Source organism: Alligator sinensis, unplaced genomic scaffold, assembly GCF_000455745.1.
Source record: "Alligator sinensis unplaced genomic scaffold, ASM45574v1 scaffold198_1, whole genome shotgun sequence".
Taxonomy (NCBI): Eukaryota; Metazoa; Chordata; order Crocodylia; family Alligatoridae; genus Alligator; species Alligator sinensis.
In genome coordinates, this window is record NW_005841906.1 from 1,047,159 (window position 1) to 1,070,892 (window position 23,734).

At 53.2% G+C, this 23,734-nt stretch overlaps 1 protein-coding gene across 1 annotated transcript in view; it reads left to right on the plus strand.

The window, feature by feature from the left end:
* Positions 1-23,562, plus strand: part of LOC112549424 — a 39,082-nt gene extending 15,520 nt beyond the window's left edge. Inside the window, exons 2-20 of the mRNA XM_025197846.1 lie at positions 1,946-2,022; positions 3,649-3,821; positions 4,594-4,820; positions 5,732-5,935; positions 6,961-7,072; positions 8,262-8,412; positions 9,409-9,557; positions 10,472-10,517; positions 13,343-13,482; positions 14,036-14,183; positions 15,193-15,350; positions 15,599-15,756; positions 16,976-17,144; positions 17,753-17,833; positions 18,597-19,509; positions 20,434-20,629; positions 22,700-22,872; positions 23,152-23,252; positions 23,397-23,562. Of these exons, the coding sequence (XP_025053631.1) occupies positions 1,946-2,022; positions 3,649-3,821; positions 4,594-4,820; positions 5,732-5,935; positions 6,961-7,072; positions 8,262-8,412; positions 9,409-9,557; positions 10,472-10,517; positions 13,343-13,482; positions 14,036-14,183; positions 15,193-15,350; positions 15,599-15,756; positions 16,976-17,144; positions 17,753-17,833; positions 18,597-19,509; positions 20,434-20,629; positions 22,700-22,872; positions 23,152-23,252; positions 23,397-23,562 (3,542 nt within the window). The remainder of the gene's footprint in view (positions 1-1,945; positions 2,023-3,648; positions 3,822-4,593; positions 4,821-5,731; positions 5,936-6,960; positions 7,073-8,261; positions 8,413-9,408; positions 9,558-10,471; positions 10,518-13,342; positions 13,483-14,035; positions 14,184-15,192; positions 15,351-15,598; positions 15,757-16,975; positions 17,145-17,752; positions 17,834-18,596; positions 19,510-20,433; positions 20,630-22,699; positions 22,873-23,151; positions 23,253-23,396) is intronic.
* The last annotated feature ends 172 nt before the right edge of the window (positions 23,563-23,734 follow it).

Genomic DNA, 23,734 nt, shown 5'->3' on the forward strand with positions numbered 1-23,734 from the left:
CTAGTAAAACGACCAAAACGCTGGCTTGCATCCATAGATGCTTCTCAAGCAAATCCCGGGACGTCATTCTCCCCCTGTACTCGGCCTTAGTGAGGCCGCAGCTGGAGTACTGCGTCCAGTTTTGGGCTCCACAATTCAAAAAGGATGTGGAGAAGCTTGAGAGAGTCCAGAGAAGAGCCACGCGCATGATCAGAGGTCAGGGAAACAGACCCTACGATGACAGGCTGAGAGCCCTGGGGCTCTTTAGCCTGAAAAAGCGCAGGCTCAGGGGTGATCTGATGGCCACCTACAAGTTTATCAGGGGTGACCACCAGCATCTGGGGGAACGTTTGTTCACCAGAGCGCCCCAAGGGATGACGAGGTCGAATGGTCACAAACTACTTCAAGATCATTTCAGGCTGGACATAAGGAAGAATTTCTTTACTGTCCGAGCCCCCAAGGTCTGGAACAGCCTGCCACCGGAGGTGGTTCAAGCGCCTTCATTGAACACCTTCAAGATGAAACTGGATGCTTATCTTGCTGGGATCCTATGCCCCCAGCTGACTTCCTGCCGTTTGGGCGGGGGGCTGGACTCGATGATCTTCCGAGGTCCCTTCCAGCCCTGATGTCTATATGAAATCTATGAAATTGATGTTAGTGGCCAACACAAAATCTTTTTTTAATTATTAAAATATATCTATATCTATTTAGGTATATATATATACATCTTCTATCGCAGACTTTCATTGCACTTTTTCTTTTCCAAACCATCTTAATAAACTTGTGCACCTGTTACAATAACCGCACCTGCTCCCCTGTGCCCATGCGCACCCACCCTCTGCCCTTCCCTAATCCAAACACAGTCTCTTAGTCCTGGCCCTGATTTGGGGTTTCCCTTCTCAATTCATTCTCAGTCCTTGTTGCTGTCGCTTCCACTGCTGCTGATCCTGTACTTGTCCTCCTCTCTGTCTTCAGGTCCAGTTGTGTCATTGTCCCCTTCGTTCTCCCTGACCACTTCCTTTCCCAGGGGGGTGGGCTTTGAACAGCCTGTACCATGTGTCCCTTTCCAGATGGAGTTGGCTGCATCCTCTCCATCCTCTCCCACCATTTTCTGGTAGTAGGACTGGAGTTCACTCAGAAACATTTTCAGGGCGATGATTTGGCATGACTGGTGTCCAGGACAAAAGTAGAATAGGGAGCTGCCAGTCAGGAGCTAGGGAATGGGCAGAGCTGTGAGGTGAAGGTTATTTCTGCATGGTTTGGCTGTAGTTGTGCGATTCATTCCCAAAGCTCTCAGTATGCTCCAAGCATAAAAATCCCAGAGCAAGGCAATGCATTTAACTGCTCCCCCGGACAATATTCCTGGAGGCGCTCTCTGTTGGGAGTGTATGTGCACATGGGAGAAAGCAAGAATGAATGAATTATAGGACATGCATGGGGACTGCTTTGTGGATGGGTTATTTGGCAATGTCAGCAAACCCCAGGGGGTCCTTTACTGAAGCCCTGCTAGAAGTCTGTGTGGGACAGAGCAAGAGGAGATGGGGAATACATCCAACACTGCAGGGAGCTCCAGCCTGAGACCAGTAACCAAGCTACCTCCCAAATACTCCAGCATCAACTCTGTAGGCCGCTGAGTGCAGTGGACATCCCGGCCACAGATGCCCCAGAGCCCATTCCAGTAGATGCAGGAATCCAGACCTGGGATCTGCCCCCAGGTCCCATTTTGGAATGAGGGGAAGTGGAGGCCTGGATTGGCTCCTCTCATCCTCCTTGTGCTCTGGACACTGACCAAGTCTCTGCCAGCTGTTTCTGGCCTTTGTGTTCTACCAGCCTCTCTGGAGGCTCCCAAAGCAGGAGGCAGGAGCAGGGCAGATGATGGTAACTCACACCTGATGCTGGGTTGGTCAGGCCTGCAAACCCTGACAGCTGCCCTGGGAGCCCTGCTGGCCTCTGTCTTTCATTTCAGGTCTGGAGGTGCTGGAGGATCTGCTGACCTATGATGATCTTTTCTTGGAGTATTTCAATGCCTTCTTGGCTCAGCCTGTGAGTATGTGTCCCCCCAGCCCACTGCTATGCTGTGGTTCTGCTCCCATCGATGGCCTGGTTCTTCCAGCACTCACCCAATGAACCTGTAGGCAGGACAGTGGGGTGATTTATCCTTCATTTCCAAGGGCATATGTAAGAGGAGGGTCCAGCCCCTGGTTTGAGGAGTGCACAAGCAGATCTAACTCTTGGGGTGGAACTGGATCAGTTAGGGGGTAGAGCCTGAAGGGAGAGGTAGGTGCATGAGTGTGGTACATGCAGGCAGGTTCTGTGAGTAAAAGACAGGGCTTCTGCCTGGAGTGAGTCACTGCCTCCCTCCTACCTGGCATGAGTAGTTCTCAGCTGATGCCAGGCTTGAGGGTGGGTTTGTGAGGTGGGCCGGGCACATCACCACTGAGAATGGGGCTGAAATCCCAATGTTGCACAGAGCCTGATTGGAGCTGGACTTGGAAACCCATGATACAGCTCCACTGCAGCCTCTTTACACGCACTCTGCTGGTGGCAAGGGGCTGCAAAGCAGACCAGCCCAGCACCTTGGGAGTTCCCCCAGTAAGCAGTGGCATGGGGCAGGGGAATGGCCCAGCACTACCCTACCCAGCACTGGGACTGTCAGGGATCTGACTGAAGGGCATGCCCTCCATTGAATGGGTGGGTGCAACACGTTAGGAGGTACCAGGGCAGGCTCTGTAAATTAAAGTAGCCTTGAGGTAGTGTACACTTGTGGGGAGAATGGAGTTCATCTCTTTCTTCCTTTAGGATCTGCCATCATGAAAGCAGGATGGCTTAGGGTCAAGAAAATTTGCCTCAGGGCCTGGATTTTTTTTTTAAGAATGTTTTTGTGGTCCAAGCCAAATCAGCAAAATCAAGTCCACATCTGAGAGTCATCCAGAACCATAAATGCCTCTACAACCCATAAGCATCCTCCACCCCCACCAGGGGCTTCAGATATTTCTGAAGTCTTTTGGCAGGCATAACTATGTGCTGGCCCAAGCCTGGAGGCTTGGGGTTTGGATGCACCCAAGTGCCATATAGCTGCAGGAGCAAGCTAGGAAGGAGCCTCCCATAAGGTGGGCTTTAAGCCCCAGCATCTTGGCAGGTATTAAACCACACCAGAAGAACAGTTATCTCTGGGAGTGCTTAAGGAAAACTGCCTTCATGGACCCAGATACATGGTGCCTCAGGGCCTGGATGATTTTGTAAGTCTCCCCAGATTGAACCAAGACTCAGTGTGGCTGACTGCTCATATCAAATACTCTCTCCCCTGGACATGGCATACAAAGGGAAACTGGGCTCATGAGGAAGGTATTTAACAGAAGCTAGGCAGAAAGCAAAATGCTGCAGTGGAGAGCTCAGCTGGCCAACTGCTTGCATCTGCTGTGCCAGTGAGCAGTGTGCACAGTAGAATCCAACCATGGAAAGTCCTCTCCCCTGTCATCAGCTTTCAGACGCTGCAGTGCAGGAGTGAGGGACACTGGCAGAAGTGGGTGTGGGAGGTACAGGGCTGGAAGCTCAGTTTGATTCATCCATTGTAGCAGCATTGTAAGTGAACAGCTGGTTCCTGAAATGTACCAGTCCCCAGCGCTGTGGGGCTTTCCAGGCCAATGAGAGTTTGTGTCTTTGACCTAGGCTTTTCCTCTGAGGCTGCAGTATGACCAGCTCAGGGGGCAGCTGGAAGAGCTGGACGGCTTCCTCCAGGAGCGTCCTAGACAGCTGAGCTCTCCTCAGTATGGAGCAAGTGATGCTGAGAGGGAGAGGACTTTGGGATGGCTTCAGAGGGAACGCTTAGTCCCATTCCTAGGGTGAGTTCTGGAGTGTGTGTACACTGTATCCTCTATACTACAGGACTGTCCTATACTGTAGGACTGCAACCTCTATACTATTGGACTGCTGCCAGAACTGCTCCTGTGTGTGTCATGGGCCCTATGATGCTGAGGCAATGGAGAATCTTTTTCAGTGTCTTAACCAGGGAAGAGCTTAGTGCCTTCCCTGCTGCTGCAGGGCAGTGCCAGGTGACCATGCTGGTTGCAGCCCGTTGGAGTGATGTTGGCTGGTCCAGCCAGAGAAGTGGGGCTAGGAGGTTTCACAGCCTTTCTGGGGCAATGGTTGTAATGCTAGGGGGAGAGCTAGGGGGAGAGCAGTGGATGAAAAGAGAGCTACAGTACCCCTCCGTGGAGGCCAGTGTATGTACAGCAGAGCCGGGGAGGCTGGAGTAGGCAGGTGCAAGCTTAGGACGGAGTCTGGTGAGAAATGTTCACATGACATGCTTTTGACTGAGCTGATGCTGGGGTCCTGCTGAGGGAGTGCATCCCTCCTTCCCTGCAGCACCATGCTGCCTCAGCCCTGGGCTCCCCACACCTGGCTCTGCCAGTGCCTCTCTCTCCTGCCCTGCAGCCCCTTCTGTTGTCCCAGCCCTGGCCTTGCCATGCCAGCAGAGCCTCTGGCTTTGCCCTGGTTCTGTTACCATGGATAGTTCTGTGATTGTGGATCCTGTTAGCATGCATCTTGGAGCAGTTTCTTGCCCCCTGCTGTGGCCATACTTGGCAGTTTCACTGACTGACTGTCTGCTGTCAGGACCACTTTTTATCTGCAGTACAAACTGGCAAAGCTGCTGATGCGTCCGCTGGATGAGGGCTACCCGGTGAGCCGGCACGAAGTTTGTGGACACAGCCGTCAGTCTGACAGTGCTGCCGTCTCAAGCATTCCCAGTCACCCCTCAACAGCTGGGCTGACCATGGGGATCTCCAGCCATGAGCTTCTGAGGCCTCTTAGGTTGACCCACAGCACCCCAGCCCGTCTAGGTGAGTCCCCCCAAGAGTCAGCCCTGGAGCATACCTGTGTCCTCCTGCTCCCAGGCTAAGGAGAGGGGTTACTTCACTGCACCCATCCTCCCCTGGACTTGGAAGGGAATGAAGGGAGGCCTATAAGTCACCCAGCCTGGTGTTTGATGCTGACCTGAAATGGTGACACCAGCTTGCTTCTCCCCACAAAGCTGGGTCAGGAGCTGAGGCACATCAGACTCAGAGTTCAGGGTGAAAAACACCTCTCTGCCCTGGGGGACTGTGTTTAAACACTGCTTTGGGATAGTTTGAAGTCCAGTGTAGAGCAGGCCTAACTCAAAACCAGGGACAAGCGTATCACATCTCCTCCCTCCCCATTTCTGTCCCCAGTATAATACCGTCCACACCCCTTGCTCTTGGGATCTGCAGAAGGTGATCTCACAGAGCTTGCTTTCTTGTCTGCCTGTCTCTCCCCACTTCCTCTGTTCTTCTAACACTGGCCTCCGCTCTAACTCCTACACACTTATGGTGCAAGTGCCTCCTCTTCTGCTGTTTTTGCTGCCTCGTGGATTGCTCAGCTCATCTGACAATGTTTCTTTCAGCTTCTCTATTCTTCCTTCTCTCCCTAAGATGGTGTCCCCCCAAAAGGGGTTGTGGGGACATGTTTTGTATGAAGCAGGCAATCTTTCTACACCATGCAGGTGTTAGGGTAAGAGCTGAGAGAATCAAGGAAAATGAGCTCTCCACATTGTGGGCAGATCCCATCCCCATCGTCAAGGCATTTAGGCTCCTGCTGGGAAAGGACCCCAGGCATCTCAGGGTCTGACTGCTCCATGGTGCTTCTCAGCTGCCTAGACTCACTCTTTACCATCCATTTGGCCTTGGGACCTTCCCTTTACAGCTGTCTGCTATGTCTCTCTGCTCCCTTGCAGGCTGCCTTGTTGACAATGCTGACTGGCATCCCCAGGAGATTTCCCTGGAGTTCTCAGCTGCCTTTGGTTTGGGGCAACTTCCCTGTGCAGAGGGGCTGAGCAGGCTACAGGTCAGCAGCCTCCTGTCTGACTCAAGCGTGGAAGCAACCAATGGTGAGACTGCTGTGGCTTGGAGAGGGACAGGACGGGACTGTCCTTTGCCAGGTACATTCCATCTTTTTAGCTTTCCTTCCCCACCTTCTTCCCCCAATGTGAGGGGCTCCTGTTCTGCCCATTGGGTCTGTGTGTCCTGAGCCACCTGCTCTGCTCACTCACAGGTAGGAAGCTGCCTAGCTCATAGATGCATTTACATTTGCCTGCCTGAGGCTAAGTCTGCCTTCAGTGCAGTATTGTCTCCTCTTTCCTTGGGCTCCAGGTTATTACCTGGATGGCAGACATGCCAGGAAAATGTAGGTGCTGCAGCCTGTGTGGGTGATTCAGGAGAGGTGCACTGTTCTCTGACGCAGAACTGACCCCGCTGTGATGCCAAGGACTGCTGAGTTGAGCAAGGTGCCTTCTTTTAGAGGAGATATAAAACAGGTCCCAGTAGCTTCTCATTGTCGAACAGCTGTGTGAGGAGTCAGGGTGCTAACTGGCTGTGTTCAATAGACTCATAGAGAAGTCAGGCTGGAAGGGACCTCCAGAGGTCATTTAGTCCAACCCCCTGCCTGAGGCAGGATCAGCCCTATCCAAACCATTCCATAAAAATTCATAATCTAACCTCTTAGTAAAGTGTATGAGTAACTGAAGTCCTTAAATGCCCATTGTAGTTGCATTTGGGAGCAGTCTACTTTATCGCTTCCTGTCCTAAGTCACTGTTCTCTGCCACTGGTAAAGAGCTGCTGTGCTCAGTCCCAGGAGCTGCTGCATTTCTGCAGCAGGTAAAGCAGTCTTTTTCTAAACAGCTTGGTCTGAAGCAAAATGCTGCAGGGGGAGTTTCTTTTCAGAGGTATTAACAGCTCTGCTCCTCAGGACTTAGAGAAGATTTTATTGCTCTGGGTTTACTGACAGATTCAACAGCAGGAGGTGAGATCCCCCAAAGCCCATAGGGAGGGCCTTTGACTGGAGCTGACAACCTGAGCACTTTGGTGTAACCCCACGTGGCTGTTTGGGGGTAGGGGGCGGGATAGCAGTCTCAGGGTCTGGACACATGGACTCATTTATAATCTGTCATTGTGTCATGATTGCAGAAGGAGCCATGGATGATTGGACCAGTGAGCCAGCGGGACTGCCTGTTGGCCTGAGCACACCTGCCTCTGGCTCCTCACTTGGAGCAGAGCAGGCCAAGTCCCACCTGGACAGGTGAGAATATCAAGGGTTAATGCACCTCCCTGTGCTGGGGAGGAGAAGGCCTTGAGTGAGTGCCCAGGTAAAGCCAGGGGCAGCAGCTGGAGCAGGGGACTGAATCAAGGGCTGGTGTGCCCAGCCTCATAGTCACTGATGGCTCCATCCACCCTTAGCAGGGCTCTGTGAAGGGTGACATAGCTAGCACCTTTCCATCTGGAGGCACACAGCACTTGGCACCATTAAGCCTCCCCTCCCCTATCTTGGAATTGAGGAAAGTGAGGCTCAGGGAGGCCTCACTTTTCTATCCACCCCCACCACCAAGGCCAAACAGCATGTCCTTTGTCAGAGTCTGGACTAGAGGCCCCACTTCTGGGTTGTGCTTTAACCACTAGACATGTTGCCTTCTTAGCAGCGTTGTCACCCTGGGATGCCTTCTGCCTATGAATGCTGGGCTGGTGCCACCCACACCCTGAGGAAGACATTCAGTGGCAAGGGGGAGGGAATTTCTCCTGGCCTCTGTCTCACTCTCAGCATCTGGTTCAACAACATCCAGGTGTGCTTGGAGGGGGAAGGGCCAAAGGTCAGGTTTCTCACCTTCTCTGGGTCCAATCCTAGGTACCCTGTTGGGAGCATGGTGCCAACTGGTTGACCTGCTTTACCCTCCATGGGGGCTGTTCCTCTGGAGCCTGCTCTCATGTTTTGCCTGTAGCATGGTGTCAATACATATGCATGTTGTTTGCTGGGGTTGCTGGGGCCTCCTCCCACACTGGTTCCCAGTAAGAGGCACACAGGAATAGCACTGAGATGGGGCCCTGCGGCCTGCATGCCCAGCTGTACCCTTGCCCTTCTGGGGTAGATTCTACAACTAAAGCCTCCCACGCTTGGAGTCATCTCCACCCTATAGGCTCCGCTGCTCTGAGAACTCCCATTCCCTCTTGTTCATTCCAGTGCTTACTATCCAGCAAACAAGGAGAGGACTCCTCTGACAGAACATGGGGATTCACCAGGGTTCAGTGGAAAGCAAATATAGAATAACTACAACTAATGGCAATGTACTAGCCCAACACTGGAGAGTGTCGGGGGGGTGCAGGGAGGGGTGCAAGGAGTGCTGCTGGAGGGGGTTGGATAGTCCCATTTCCCCTGCATTCCAGGGAGTTGCTTGTGGCACGTGCCAGAGATGTTCCTGGACTCTTTTTTACTACAGGTGGGCTGGGGAGTCATTTTCAGATGCCAGGAAGGTGTTGCAATTTGATCTGGATGAGGCAAGTGATTCTGAGGGAGGAGAGGAGCCTGGGTTCCTTGGGAGTTTCAGCGGCTCTGCTCTGCAGCGTCTGAAGGAGGACATCTTGGGGACGGTAAGAATGCCAGCTCCTGCCCATGGGCCATGTGGATGGAGATGCCGTTGTCTCTGCCAGCTACCGTGTGGTGCCTCCTCCTGCTTTGGGCTGGCCTGTCTGTCAGGTGGAGGCTAATAGGTCCCCACTTGCTAGTTAATCAAATTGAATTCTGAACTGCTCCCTGTACTTCCCTTGCTGCCTCCTGCCACTTCACTGCTGTCCCTAACCCCCCACCCCACCACCACCATGGGACTTGCCAGTTCTCTATGGCTCTGCATTCAGCTTCGAGACAGGGAGCCTGTTCAGCCTATAGTGGGCAACCTGTGCTGAACTGTGGACTTATATGGGGCTCTGGGGATAAACCTTGACTTTTACCCGTCATCAGTCTGTTCCGGTCCTGGAGCAATGTTATCCCTACTCTGTGCCTAGAAGATGAGTGCTCCTTAGGGGCAGCCCGAAGGGCTCAGTGTCACTGTGGCTCAGAGGGGACAGCTGAGGTAGCAGACTGCTGCAGATTGCTGATTACTGTGTGGGGACCTCCCAGTCCTTTACAGGGAGAATTGGGCTGATCCCTGCCACAGAAACCAGGGGGAGCCCTGCTTTATTCCAGAGGTGGGGGAGCAGCTGGCAGTCCATCCATCCAGTCCCTGGTTTCTCCAGGAGAGTGGAGCCTGAATAAGTTTGCAGCAGTGGCTTTGATGATCTGTCTACAGCTTTCTACCAGTGGCTTGGTGCCAGTCCTGTGGGAGGTGGGAGGCTACGGGGTGCCCCCCCACTGCTGCACTTAGGACAAGGTTGTCAGGCCTGGGAATGTGCCATGGGTGGGTCTCATTAATAGACTGGTGGGGCAGTTCAGGGAGGCATTTGACTCCACTGAAGGGGAAGGTGGGCTCTCCTAGCTCTTTGCTGTGGGGCTGGACTGCAGCCCAGGAGCTTTGCTCCCTCCTCATCTGCAAAGCTTGCTCTTTGTGGCTCTGCATGCTCCAGCGGGCCCTCACCCTCCTTGTGCTGTAGAGAGCTGGCATGGACACCTTCCAGGAGTTTCTCCAGGGCACCCTGGGGATCCATCTCCTCTACTTCTGGATTGACTGTGAGCATGCCAAGGAGCGCGCCCAGTGCTTGGAAGCCAGTGATGCCCAGCTCCTCTACACTGACCTCTTTCGGTAGGGATGGGTGACCAGGGGAATGCCGCATTCAAACCCTAGATGAACAGAAGGGTGCTGGGGGGCACGCATCCATGGTGGTGCCTGTTCTCTTGTGTACACAGGAGGGGTCACGGCTCCATTACTAAACCCATGATGGGTGCTGACTTTGGGTTTTGTTGGTGGGTGTTTTTTGGTTTTTTTGGATTCCTGTGCCAAGCCCCATGCGTGCCCAGAAGAGGCAGTGCATTACTTCAACCTGGTTCACCCAATGTGGCTTGTGGGTGCTGAGCACCTACTCATTTTTTTGGTGGGTTCTTGAGCCCCAGAGCACTCACTGAGTTGGCACCTATGACCAAACCCACACAAGCTGGTTGTCTCTTCTTATTGCCCCCAAACCTCTGTCTGCTCCACCTCCTGGCATGTCAGGTACACTGCTGGTGGTGAGGATGGAACCACTCAGCAGCCATGAAGATAGGCATAGACTAGAGAGTTCCCGCTCAGAGCCATGGGTGAGGAACCCCTAATTCCTGTGGTAAATGAGCATGTGTGTGCACAGAGAAGGGCCCTAGGGGAACCCCCCAGCCTGACACTCATAGCAGTGCCCATTTCCCTAGTGCCTGTCAGAGTAATCACACAGAGTAACTTGTCCCACACAGGAACCAGATCTAGCACATTTCAGGATCCATTGTGGGGAGAGGTGGTGGGGAAGGGTTGAGGTGTGAGAGAAGAGCACTGGAGGTCTATTGCTTTGCATCTTTCCCAACACATACCCCGTGGGAGACCCACACAGGACAGGACACCACCTCAGATCACCATTGCAGGTGTTCTGGGTCGGTCTTCTCTAGACCCTGTGGGTCTGGCTTTCCTGAAAGCACCCTATGGGCCTTGGATGCTCCTTTCCTGGAGTTGAAGCCCCCTTCTTGTCTTTGCAGGAGTATTCAAGACAAGTACAAACTGGACCTGCCTCCTGCTTCCCAGGTAAGGAAGGCTGCTAGGGGGGAGCCCTCACCCCCACCCACCCTTTGCAGCTTTAGCAGATGTGTATCTGTGCTCTGGCAGGTCTGAGCTGAACATCGCAGCTGTGGGCAGAGGTGAGAAAGCAGAGCCCTGGGGAGCACTCTGCATGTGTGTGTGTCTAGTATTGCATCCACTGCCAGGAAATGCTTAGGCTAATTAAAGTGCTCCTATTTTGGGCTTTCAGTGATGCTGGGGGCCTGCTGCTGCCTGGTTCTGAGGCCTCCCAGGTCTCTGCTTAGCTATTAGTAGGGGCTGGCTCAGGACTTGAGGCAGCACATGTCCTGCTTGATTAATTTTACCAGTTATTTGTATTAGTGTAGTACCTGGGAGGCCTAGCCATGCACCAAGACCCTGCTAGCACTTGGTGCTGTACAAACAAAATAGAAAGTCTGTCCCTGCCCCTGAGAGCTTACAGTCTTAGTCCTAGTACTAGGCAAGAGACAACAGATAGGTATAGAGCAGGGGTGGCTAGATTACAGCCATTGAGCAACATGTAGCTCCTAGGCAGTTTAAATGTAGCTCCTGAAGAAAGAGAAGTAGTGGGGCACTGTGTGCAAGTTGCTGACTATAGGGCATGCACATCTTGGATTATTTGTGTCCTGTGGCTCTTGGCCATGTCCAGATTTGCAGCTAGCAGGGCCAAGAAGTTTGGCTACTCCTGGTACAGACAGACGAGGCAATACAGAGAGAAAATGAGACCACATCAGCCAGTGTGGTAAGCAGCAGTCTTAGCTCACCAGATGTCTAACCATTTCTGAGGCATCATGGCAAAAGGGAGTTTTATGCAGGATTTGGCCATTTTATCAATGCCTATGGAGAACTCCCCCCAAGCGCGATGAGCTTCCTGGGAGAAAACACAAAGGTGCTTGTGTGAAAATCTAGCCTCGACTTTGACCCACCATGCTAGCCTTCACTGCCCATCAGATTTGGGAATCAACATCCCAGTAGTGACGGAGATATGACATCGATCAGTGGCTCCAGAAATTTGGTGGCAGGGGAGTTGTGGTATTGTTAATTGCTGGTCTCCTGCTGCCAAGTTTCCAGACCTGTGGGGAGCCCTGTGGCCTGGATAATGTGGCCCAACATGCTAGATCATACTATGATGTGATTGACTTGGCATGCATGGTCACTCTATGCTCAGATCCAGGCAAGGGAGGCTGGGTTAGCATGTAGCTAGATATGGCATGTGGGGTCAGGCTGGTGTGCTGGAGCACACCTGCAGACTGACCCTGTGCATCAACCCCATGCAGGATCCAGTCCACAGACCAACCTCTCTTCTGGCCTGTGGGGCTAAAAGTTTGGACACCACTGATACAGTTGGTAGGTATGGGCCATGAAGGGCCATGAAAGTGAAGATGAATGGTTTAAGTATGATGAGGCAGATAAGGAAGATGTGACCAAAACAATGGACTAGGAACCTAGTTTCTGCAGCTACGTTCTTGGTGGATATGAGTAGGACAAAATTGCATTTGCCAAAGGCGGAGAAGAGGAGGTTGCAGAATTCAGGATGTGAGAGGAGAGCCTGGATGAAAGTTTGAGCCATGTGAAGGGATAGAAAAGGGAAGATCTTAAGAGATGTGATGCAGAAAGAACTGGTTAGATTTAGACATAGCTTGGATACGAGGACCTAGGGAGAGGTCCAAGCAAAGGGATGCCTAGCTGCAGTCCTGAATTCAAGCTGGGATAGTACTGTCATCCACAGGGCTCAAGAATGGAAGAGAGGGATTCAGGTTGGGGAAGACAGAATGCTCTGCTCTAGCCTTGGTGAGTTTGAGCTGCCAGTCACACTTCCACAAGGAGATGTCAGAGAGACAGGCTGGATTGAAGATGACAGGTCTGAAGAAGACAGGTAGACCTTTGAGTTGTCACCATGGAGACAGTAGCTGAATTTGTGTCTGTGGCTGAGATGGCCCTGAGTTAGCGTGCGAGGGAGAGGAAGAGATCAAGGACAGAAAGTTGGGGGGGATGAAGTTGGACTCATGCAGGGTCACTTTGTGTGACCTTTTAAAATGGATGAGAATGTGTAAACTCCCCTGCGTAATGTACCCCACACTCCTGTCGATGCCCCTCACTCCTGGAGCGGAGCCTCACGCCCTTGCTAGCCCAGCCTGAGGTGTCCTCTGGGCAGAGGTTGCCTGCGTAGCCTGTCTAGCATAGGCTGGGCAGTGGTTGAGTGTTCCTTAGGAGACACAGCTGGTGCCTAAAGCTCCTTGATCCTGGAAGCCCTCTCTGTCATGATGCCAATCAGCCGCCCACTGCCCGAGCCCCGCCGCAGGTGTAGAGCATGTCTCTATGTTTGCTATGAAGGCAGGCAGGCAAGTGTAGGAGGGAAGTTTGTGCTCATTAAGTTAATTCTTTTGCTCAGGCCAAGTGAGGATGTGCAGTCATCAGTCCCTAACCCCTGACATCCTGATCTCCAGTGTCTGTGATTCCTCCAAGCCGCTAGATAGCATTAGCCACTAGCCTCACAAAAGGTTAAGGGGTGTGTATGTGGGGGAAGCTGGGTGAATTTGCCTCCTGCTCTTGGATCCAGCTTGGGATCCCTAGTGAGTCAGACACTGGCTTCTGACCCTCAGTGTCACAGAAGCACAGAGCTGACAGCCACGGTGTGGGAAGGGACAGGGATGTAGCCAAGCCTAGGGAGAGGCTGGAAGGAAGCACCTGACCCCTCTAGAACTGAGGTCTGCAAGAGGCTCTGACCCCCTCCCCCCAGAGCACAGTGTGGTTTGTGGGGCCCATTGGTGGGATGGCTGGCCCACTCCTTTCTCCCCTCTCCTTCCTGGCAGGAGCAGATCTGTAAGGCTCAGCACAGCGCAAGGCAGACTTCAGCTGCAATCAGCAGGAGCCAATATGATGCTCTGAGACGCTTACGTTCCTACTGGGTTCCTAGGTTTCTCATCCACCATGAGAGAGCCAAGCACCTTGGGTATGTGCCCTTTGGGACCACCTAGGAAATATGGGGGCTATGGAGGGGGAGGGAAGTGTTTGTAGTTCTCAGGCTATGGAATGGCTTGGATAGGGATGATCCTGCCTTGAGCAAGATGACCCCGCTTCTAGCCCCACTTTCCTATGATCCTATGACTCTGTGGGTCTGGGTGAAGAGTCTTCTGCTATATTAGAAAAGCCTCACGAACACTGGGCTGTTGGTCAGAGCTCTTTCCTAGCTCCATGTCCCTTCTGCCTCCCCAACTGCAGAGGCCTTTAATAGGTTGGAGAGAATAGGATCCAGTGGTTAAAGCAGAGGCTGAGAACCAGGATTCCTGGGTTCTCATCCTGGCTCTAGGAGGGAGTGGGATCTAGTGCTAGATGAGGCATAGTATCCTGTTGGGGTTTGGGCTCTATTCCTTGCTCTGCTGCTGACTCACTGACAGGACAATCAAGTCCAGCCACCTTGCTCTGACCTGGCTTCCACCCTTGTAAATGAAAAGAAAATACTTGGAAAGCAAAGTGCTACCTTTTCTTTTTTTTGGCATTCACAGTAGGCTTGCATCAGACTTGGGCTCCCAGGCCAAGGCTAGGTCACTCCTGCATGCTGACCACCTGCCTTCGGTTAAGGTGTTTGCAGCACTTCCCATAGTGGGGGACCGATGCATGAGTCGCGTGAGCAGAAGCAGAGACTGGCTCAGTGTATGTACTGTTCCCTGTGGTTGCGGGGGGGTGGAGGGGTTCAATATGGGGGTCTCACACTGGCAGTGTGTCCACCATCTGCTGTAGTCCAATGCTGTAGCTGGTTAATATCCTGAGTATGCAACACTGACACCCAGTATGAGCATGTGGGTCCACACTTGCTTTGTGGAACATGGGACAAGCAGCTACCCCATAGCTGATGTTGCACCCAGTGGCAGGGACCTGCCTAGAGTGGTAAATGCTCTGGAAACATCTCCAGTGGAGCTGGAGGAGCCTGGAGTCCAGGTTCTTCTGACATTAAGCTGCTCTAAGGTCTACTCTGACTCTAGCTTCAGCAATACAGTGGACTACATCGGGCCCCTGTGCTCTAGCTCAGTGGTTCTCAACCTTTTTTGGACCAGGACCCATTTGTAAACATTGGCCAGTCCCGACCCAGTGCCCCTCACTCCTGACATGCTGCCCCACACCCCCAATATGTGGGGCAGGGGGTGGGTGTGTGGGGCATGAGGAGCTCCAAGCCGCCTTGTGCAAGGGGAAAACTGCTGTTTCCCACATTTTCTCCTTTAAAGGAGAGTCCATTTTTAAAGTTTGTTCACAACCCTTTCATATATTCTTGCAACGCACTTTTGGGTCACGACCCATGGGTTGAGACACACTGCCTAGCCGACCACTTGCAGAGGGTCCAGTGCAGTGCTTGTAGATGGGGGTGTGACTGGAGCATGGGTGAGAAGGGCTGTGAAGAGGCTGGACCCGTTCTGCTCCTGACCAGTGATCTCCCACTTGCATTTGAGGGGGCTTCCACACTGTGAACGGCAGCTGCCTGCCATCTGGGACCCTGGCAATGACATGCCTGGGGGAGTCATTTGGAGTAGTTCCTCTCCTCCCACTAAGGCTCACTGTGGTTCCTTTGGCCCTGGCCTCAGGCAGCTCTTTCTGGCCTGTTGTGAGCAATTGCACCCACAGAACTGCTAGGACTGAGAAACCCTTCTGTGCTGTATGCCCACTGCAGGTTCTGCGCTCCACAGGGACCAGGCGTGGCAGGATTGAGTCAGCTCAGCCACCAGGCCTCATGTGGCCTCTTACTATGACACCACTGACCTCCCGCCTCCTCCAAACACTCAAATGTGATCTCGGGGGTGTGGGAGGCTTTCTTCACTACCTGATCAGGTGAGTCCTGGGCTCCTGTATCTTTCCAAGGCACAGAGTTGTAGCTAAACCTAGGATAATGAGCTGACATATTCCTGCACACCTAAAATTTGTTGCTGTGCTGGCTGTGACTGAGCCCTAATGCTTGAGAGGAAAATGTCAAGATGTGGCATTTTCTGTCCTATACAAGCTAGTTGTGTGCTGCCGTCACCAGCTGCTTAAGAGGTGTCCAAGACACCATTCATGTTCCTTCCATGCTTGTCCTCCAGGTATGAGGATGCTCAAGAGGTGCACAGCCTGTTGCTGTGGCAGGCACTGGAGGAGCACAAGGCCTCTTGGGAGAGGCAGGCAGATCGGCTCCAGGTCCACCGTGCAGCCTGGCACATCTTTCACACGTACTTGGCCCATGATGCGGGATGTGATGTTGGTGAGTGCCCAGATACTGCCTCTTCCACCAAGTGGGCATTCAAGTGCTGAGCCCACTTCACTGAGTATGGCTGGGTTGGGGTATGAGTGGAGTCCACTTAAACAGTAGCCACTGGGCTCAATCATGTACCAGCACTGGCTGCACTGTGGTGAATGTGGAGCTGGTACTCTATTCTGGAGAGTACCAGTTAGGTGGTGGTTGGTGCTAGGAAACTTTAAGGAAGCTGGGACAGTTTAAGACTGAGCCTGCAGCAACCCAAATGGATTTTAGGCATGAAAGCATGATGCCCTCAGTTCAGTAACCCATTGTCATAGTCCTGATATCAGGAGGTCTAGAACCATAGCAATAGTGCAGTGAGCTGCTTCCCTTGCTTGGCTTTGAATGGGAGACCTGATAACTCATCTCAAGCATATGGCTGCAACATGGAAGTGGCTGTCTGGTGTTGTGGTTGGGTTATCTGGATTCCTACTGAAGTAGACCAGTGGACCTGTGGGGATTTCCTCCGAGTTGCCTAGAGCAGTGTTTCTCAACCCATGGGTCACGACTCAAAAGTGGGTCACAAGAATATATTAAAGGGTCACGAACAAATTTAAAAAATGGATCAAACTTTAAAAATGGATTCTTCTTTAAAGGAGAAAGATGTGGGAAACTGGCTTTTTCCTTGCAGGCTGCCAGTGTTCCAGCCTGCAAGGGGCTGCTTGGGGCCCCCCTGCCCCACTGATGATGCATAGGGGGTGCACTCCCTGAGATTGGCCGTGCAACCCCTGGAAGCGCCAGCTGTGAAACTGGAAGTGCCCTTCTAGTTTGGGTGGTTCCGCGCTCGCCGATCGGCTGCAGGGAGACCCCCCCACCCGGTTGGCGATCAGCCATGGGGGGACCTCCCCCTCGTTGGTAATCTGGTGCTCCCCCAGACTCAGGAGGCAACAGTCACCCATGCCCTTCCCCATGCACTGGGAGGCTGGGGGTGGGGGACAGTGGATCGTGAGTGAAGGACACTGGGTCGAGACTGGCCATCAATGTTTACAAATGGGTCCTAGTACAAAAATGGTTGAGAACCACTGGTTTAGAGAACCAGTGCACAGGCTTCTGGGCTGGACTACAGGAAAGTAAGTGTTGATGAGCGCCTGCATCATTTGAAGCCCCACAGTTTGCTGTGTCAAACTTGCTCTAGGAAGGAGTCCTAGGTCAGCCCTCTCCTCTACTTCTCACCTTCCCACAGGGCTGGGCTATGATATGCCGCTTTATGTCCAGCACCTCCAGGATCTGCTCAGCACCAGTGATGGAGGCCTGGAGCCCATGGCCTTTGAGCCTGTGGCTCAGCATGTGCTTGCTGTCCTCTGTCGGTCCTGGCTCCGCTACCTCCGCTACGAAATTGCCACCTTCCTGAAGTGAGTTCCCAGAATCCTTGACACCCATTTCTCAGGTTCCCAAAGCTTGCAGAGACATTCAATTCCTGGATTATTCTCCCTCAGTACGCTCAGCAAAGGCCGTAACGCTCATCTGAATCACTCTTGCTTCTTGTGCCCTATGTTGTTGACTCCAGAGCCACACAGTGAATCCTTTGGCACCATCTCTCTTCATGTAGGGAGAGGCCAAGACTGGAGCAGCCAGAAGCTCTTGTCTCTGTCCCCTGCCCCTCCCAAAGCCAGTGCTCAGACCCTTCCCTTTTGCACACTTCCTGCCAGGACTGGAGTAGCTGGGAGCTCCCCCTCCCCTTCCAGCCAGTGCCCCTGCCCTGTTGCCTGTTCCTGTGCTGGAGAAGGCAGGGAATGGAGCAGCTAATTCCTCGGGAACCAGTGCTTCTGCTAGGAGTGAGCTTCTAAATGACTGATTGTCCTGGATAGCTCAGCCGGCTCCAGACTCTCTGTGTGGACAGAGATAGATAATTCTTTCCAATTAGCCAGTCATCCTGGCAAAAATCTTTTTGAAACCTGGTCCTCAGCCATTGCGCGTCTCTCCTTGGCTCACTCACCCCGTTCCACTGTCTTTCTCACAGGTATTGTGTGCCAGCCTCTTTCTTTGAAGCCCAGGATATGGGGAGCAAAGAGAGTAGAACAAAGCAAGGAAGGAGAAACAGGTACTTCCTTGTGTGCCCCTTGGGCCAACAGATATTTGGCATTCAGGTTAGCCATCATTAGTTTGTGACCACCCCAACAGGGACCATTTGTAGTTATGGAGGTGAGTACAAGCTAAAAACTTGCTTTCACAGCGAAAACTCCAGCCCCTTTGACAAAGTCCTGGCTTCCCACTATCCCTGTTTCATGCATGCAGCCTCCAGGTCCATGCATCTAATCAGGACTGTGTGCCCTGGGTGACACTTGCACTGTAGTGCCCTGATGCACACAGGAGTGCAGGCTGCTATTTTGGGAACAAGTTTATATTTAGCTCTTACCTCCTGTTTGCAAAAGGACCTGAGGTGCATCACAAACAGCTCTCATGGTGAGAATCATTTCACCCTCTGCTGAAATGTGCATGCCTCTGGGGTGGAGGATGGCAGCTGCTAACACACCCAAACACTGCACAGGATATGAACAAACAGTCTCACCACAGCAGGAAATGTGGAAGGCAGCATACATTTTCCGAGGCTGGAATTTTGGTAGGACCACTGTAGTACCTCTGTCTGAAGTGATCTTCTATGACCACGTTGTCAGGACCTGAAAAAACACCCTCCGAGATCCCAGCAACCGCTAAGTGCCAAGAAAGGGCTTGAGAGAAATAAATGCAAGCTCAGCATTGCTGTGTGGGAAGAGAAGGGGGTCTGGCATCCAAGTCCTGAACCCCAACAAGAGCCTAGCCTGCTGTGCTACGGCTATGCTGACAACCCTTGTAACTCCTTGCAGGGCCAGGAAGAGGAGGAGCAATGCCAGATCCCATGCCCAGGAAGGAAGAGAACAGCAGAGGCAGAAGAAGAAAACAGCATCCAATCCACTGGGCTCAGGCCTGGCGGAGGAGGACACCCCAGCCGGCAGGGTGTCAGTGACATCCCAGCCATCCCCGGACCTGCTCAGCAACAAGGTGGTTTTTAAAGTTTATAGGAAAGTGGCTCAGGAAATGCAGGATGCTGACTTGCAAAGGGCACTGGGACTGCTGCAGAAGCTGGAGTGCTGCCGGGAGGCCCCAGGGGACAGGCAGCGGCTGGGTAGCACCCTGAAACTCCTGGACCTCTGGGACCAGCAAGGGTCTGAGTCAGCCAACCCTCAGCTCCCTCGAAAGCTGAGGAAGAGACTGAGGGTGGAGGTGGCCCAGGGCAGAGTGAGCGACTTGAGCCTGGAAGAAATGCAGGCGGCTCTATATTCGCATGTTGCTCAGAGCTTTGAGGGCTTCTGGGCTGGGGTGAGTGAGGGGCTGAGCAGGCATGGAGTGCAGCACACCCATCTGCAGGAGGAGGGCTGGGCCAAGCTGGAGCCACTCCTGCACTCGCTAGCTGCCAAGGTGGCCCTCAAGCACCTAAGGAACAGGAAGGCCCAGGTGGGGTCTGCAGCCACGGCCCGGCCTAGCCAGGAGGACAAAGCCTCCTTCTGCCGGTCCCTCCGGGCTGCTGCCGAGGGCTGGCCCAGCCTGGAGATGCTGCACTTCCTCCAGTACCTGCAGGTTCATGGCCCCCCGGTGCTGGAGATCGGTCTGTGCTTCCAGCTGGAGGTACAGAAGTTCAAGAACGCCCATCATGGCACGCCCGATGGGGCCCTGCTCAGGAAGAAGGTGCAGGTGATCCGTGACAGCTTCCTCCTCTCCCAGCTGGAGCCCAGGCTGCAGGTAGTTCCCAGGCTTGGAACAAGAGGCAAGGATGGGGCAAGGAGACAGCCAGACAGGCTGCTACTTGGGGACAGAGAAAGCAGGGGAGGGAGGGAGGAGAAGATGGAGTTGAGCCAGAAGCACCAGCTTCCAGACTGCGGTTATGGAAAGAGGTTTGTGGATCAGAGCAGGGCCCTGGTACGTGATTACATCATGGGTACAGGGCAACCCCACACACACTTCCCTGCTGTTGGGCAGATGCATGCCCCAGCATGTGAGGATGAGGGCAGGGAGAGGTGAGCCCTTTCTCCTAGGTAGGATGTGTGAGGGGAAGTTTTGGGGGTGAGCCCCTTTCCCAGTTGGAGGGGGTAGGATTCATGAAGCGGGAAGCCCCATCTCCTGGGTGGGAGGGCAGGGTAGTCCATGGGAAACATTAAGAACCGGCAGTGGTCCATCGGGCCCAGAAGTTGGGAAGAACTTTGAAGAATGGCATGTACTCTGCTATGCAGTCCCCGAGTCCCAAAGAGTCCAGAAGGGACTGGTGTGCGAGTGAAAGGCCTCCTGCAGGTCTACCCTTGATCACACTGGAAAAACGGCCTCATTGTTCATAGCTAATGCTATAGTGAGGATTAGGATGAGATTCAGGTAACAGTCCCACCCTCTCACCCTAGGGTACCCTACCCCCAGCTCAAGCTAAACCCCAGCCCCTCTTTCAGGCTCATCTTGCTTCCCCTGGAGCAATGTCCTGCACAGTAGCAACTGCAGTTGTAACACTATAAGTGGGAAAATCATAGTATCTGTTTCTGTCAAAGCAGCCTGGGAGCAGCTAGGACTATCACCCACCTAGTCCCTTGAGGCCTTCTACTGCTGAGGGGGAGAAGAAAGCTTTCTGCACCTGGATGCTTGCTTCCCAGATACCAGGCTTGTTTGTGGGTTGTTCTTCAGGTGGCAGTCGATGCAGAGAAGCTGGAGAGAGCTGTGCAGGCAGCTGAGCAGGCCCTCCAGAAGGATGCTCCGTTACCACCTCTGAGCCTGTTCGATGAGCTGAGGGACTCTGTGTTCAGCAGCCTCCTGCCCTACTGGGCTTGTTTCCAGAAGGCCTGGCTGCAGCGGTCTCCTACAAGTGCCCAGAGAGCTCCAGGTAGGGCCCTCATAGAGTTTCTTCCCTGCCACAAGACCTCTTCCCCTCCCCAAGCATCCCCTGAGGAAATCAGGGAAATGGAGACAGTGCAGGTCCATCCCTCCCAAAACCCAGGGCAAGGAAGATCTCTGTTGCAGCAGGAAAGTGGCCTAGCCGTGTTTTAAGGAAGGGAAGATAGGAGAGGTATATGGAAACAGTTTGCTTGCCTGCATAATTCCCATGCTAAATTAAAAACATATGCAGAGCTGGCTAACAGGAGACCTCCCTGCTCCCCTTAGGGAGACTGGGCCAGAGCTCAGGACACAACTCTGGCAGGAAGATTTTCACAGCTGCTGGTGCTGTCTGAAGGGTCCTTGGCTTTACTCCATCCCATGCCTCCTTGCTAGGCAGCCCCTGACACTTGCAATAGATGAATCCTTAGTTAATATTTCACATCATCCCCCTGGTTCCCTTTGCACTTTGCTTGTGGCCCCTTGAAGGGCATTCCCCCATGGGATGCTTCCTGGCTCTGTGTCTGAAAGGCCAGAACAGATGAATGCATGGATCCTTTTGGACAAGGGGCTGCTGGTGAATGCAGGGACCTGGACTTGATGGCTTGGGAGGCCCTTTCCTGCCTTGTGCTCCATTCAGTCTCCACTCAACCAAGCTGTCCACTGCCTTTCCTTTGGCCTCTCCAGCAGCTTCCCCAAGTTCCCTCTTTTTTGTCAGCACCTTGGCATGTCCAAAGCTGACTTCAGAACAGGCTCCCCATCTTGAGTTAGCACTGACCAGGCCCCCTTAGTGGTCTTGGGGATAAGGTCACCTCCTACAACAGTGATGCTCAACCAGGGTGATGGGACCATGAGATCCTTTGAAGAGTGTTAAGAGATTTGAGACGAGCAGATAAGCTAAGGAAATAAGCACAGGCTCAGTCTAGTTCCAGCCTGGATAATCCCCTATCTTTACTTCCTGGCCCTTCTGAAACATATACAATAGTTTTGAAAATGGGTGCCACTCAATTCACAAATGTTATGGAGGGGTGCATTGAATCCAAAAAGGTTGAGAACCACTGTCTCACTGGGTAGCCAGATCTCGCCTGAGACAGTCATCACTCTGGGGCTCGGGGCATGTGCACCAGTGTCTTCTGCCTAGTCTAACTCCTATGTAGGTTGCAGCTCCCACCCCAGGAAAGGGCAGCCAGATTTGCAGCTCCTTAGTGTAGACAACTGGTACCCTAAGGTGACTGCCCACAGTGATTGCAGAAGGGGTGTGTGCCTGATGACACGACCAATGGACTTATGCAGCCACAAAGCTTCCAACCCCCCTTCCCCCATGCTGTCACCACTAGGTCCTGTCTCTTGCAGGCTAAAGTGCCTGCTCTGTCCAAGCCAGCAGACACCTGCAGGGCTGACTGAACACATGAAGAAGGATGTCTCCCCTCCATATCAGCCAGCTGCTCCAGGCACTGAGCTGCCATTCCAAAACCTTGTGCAGAAAAGGCGTACCAGTCAGGGGCTGAGAACCACAGTCCCTCCAAGGCCTCAGCCTTAGGTCCACTGTTTGTGTTAGAGTGCTTTTTCCTCCAAAAAAAAAAGCATGGGGTAGGACGCAACTGTCACTGCACCAGGCACTGCATGGGGTTCAACAGGGCGTGAAGCATCATGCACCCAGTTGAACTGCAGGACTGGAGAGGAGAGGCATCTGTTACCTGAGCAGGGGCTCAGCCACAGCTGTGGGAGAAGTGCCAAGGGTTCTCTTGAGGACAAGAAATCTACACCTTTGCCTCCCATCTGCAACAGATGTGTAGTTCCCCTCAGCACCAAGCTGGGGCTCTGGGATCATGCCAGCCCTCAGGGAAGAGCAGTCCCTGCTGGACTGAGTTTTCCTCATCTAAATACCAACATGAGCTTGTCTTCAGCTTGGGTGTGCATGCGTGTGTGGCAAGGGGTGGGGAGGGATGTTGCCCGGGCCCTGGTGGCATAGGGGGTGTGAATGGCTGTCCTTTGGAGCAGCTATGTGGTGGGTGTGCAGGTGTGAGAGGTTGAGGCCAGCCCTTCATTGCTTCCTCACTGAAACCTTCTTCCTCTGAAGTGCTGAGAGCTCAGCAGCTGCTGAAGCAGAGATGTGCCTGGTTTGAGAAGCCCCAGGGCCTGCAACCAACGCTCCAGCTGCCTCCACTGCAACAGCCTGCTGCTGTCAGAGGAAATGAGCAGCAGGACAACGTTACCTACACCTTCTCGGTCAGCAGGGGCATTGCCCTGAAGGTCAGTGTGCAGATCCACATGCATCCAGCTGAAGGGGAGGAGGTACGGCAGGCCCTCAAAAGGACCCAACAGAATTAGGCAGTGGGGCTGGTGGGAGGGAGGATGGAGGGGGGCTTTAATTTCTTCCTGCTCCAGCTGACGGGCATAAGCCTCCTCATCCTTGCTATGTAAAGCAGGAGCAGCTTTGCCTTAGGCTCCTGCTGGTAGCACCCAACCCGCTTCTCACACCCACACTCCAATATGGAGAGGAGATGTCATCTGCAACATCTACTAATATAGCAACATGCTCCAGAACAAGCCACCGGACAGCTGAAGCCAGCTTCCTCCATTGTAGCACCCTTCACCGTAATCCAGTGCAGCCACTGCTGGGCAGGAACATGGCAACTGTTAACATGCTGCGGTCTAGGGCAGGAGTGATCTGTATAGACCTGTTCCCTCCCACTTCCCGGCCTTCAAGCTTGTTTCTAAGCTTTTCAAGTTCCTATGGCATCCAACTCTTACGTTTTACTACTCCCTCTATTCAGGCCTCCAGCAGAGAAAGTACAGCCAGCATCAGCACAAATACCTCTGGGCTCAGGCGTGGCAAGAGGTCAGCAAGATTTCGGCTTCCTCCCATTCCCAAAATACCCGCGCCTATCTGATCTGGATGGACACTACCATGAAGAGAAGCAGCCAGAGCAGGCCAACTAGGCTAGAAACACCCAGCAGTGCCCCTGCTTTGTTGGGTGCCAAGTAGAGCAAGACTTTTGTCTCCTGCTGGGAGTTACAGTCCCAGGGCAATGGATGCCAGCAGGAAGGGGTGTCGGGACAGCCCTCCCTCTTTTGGTAAGGCTGGTTCATCTACCTCAGCTGCATGAAAACT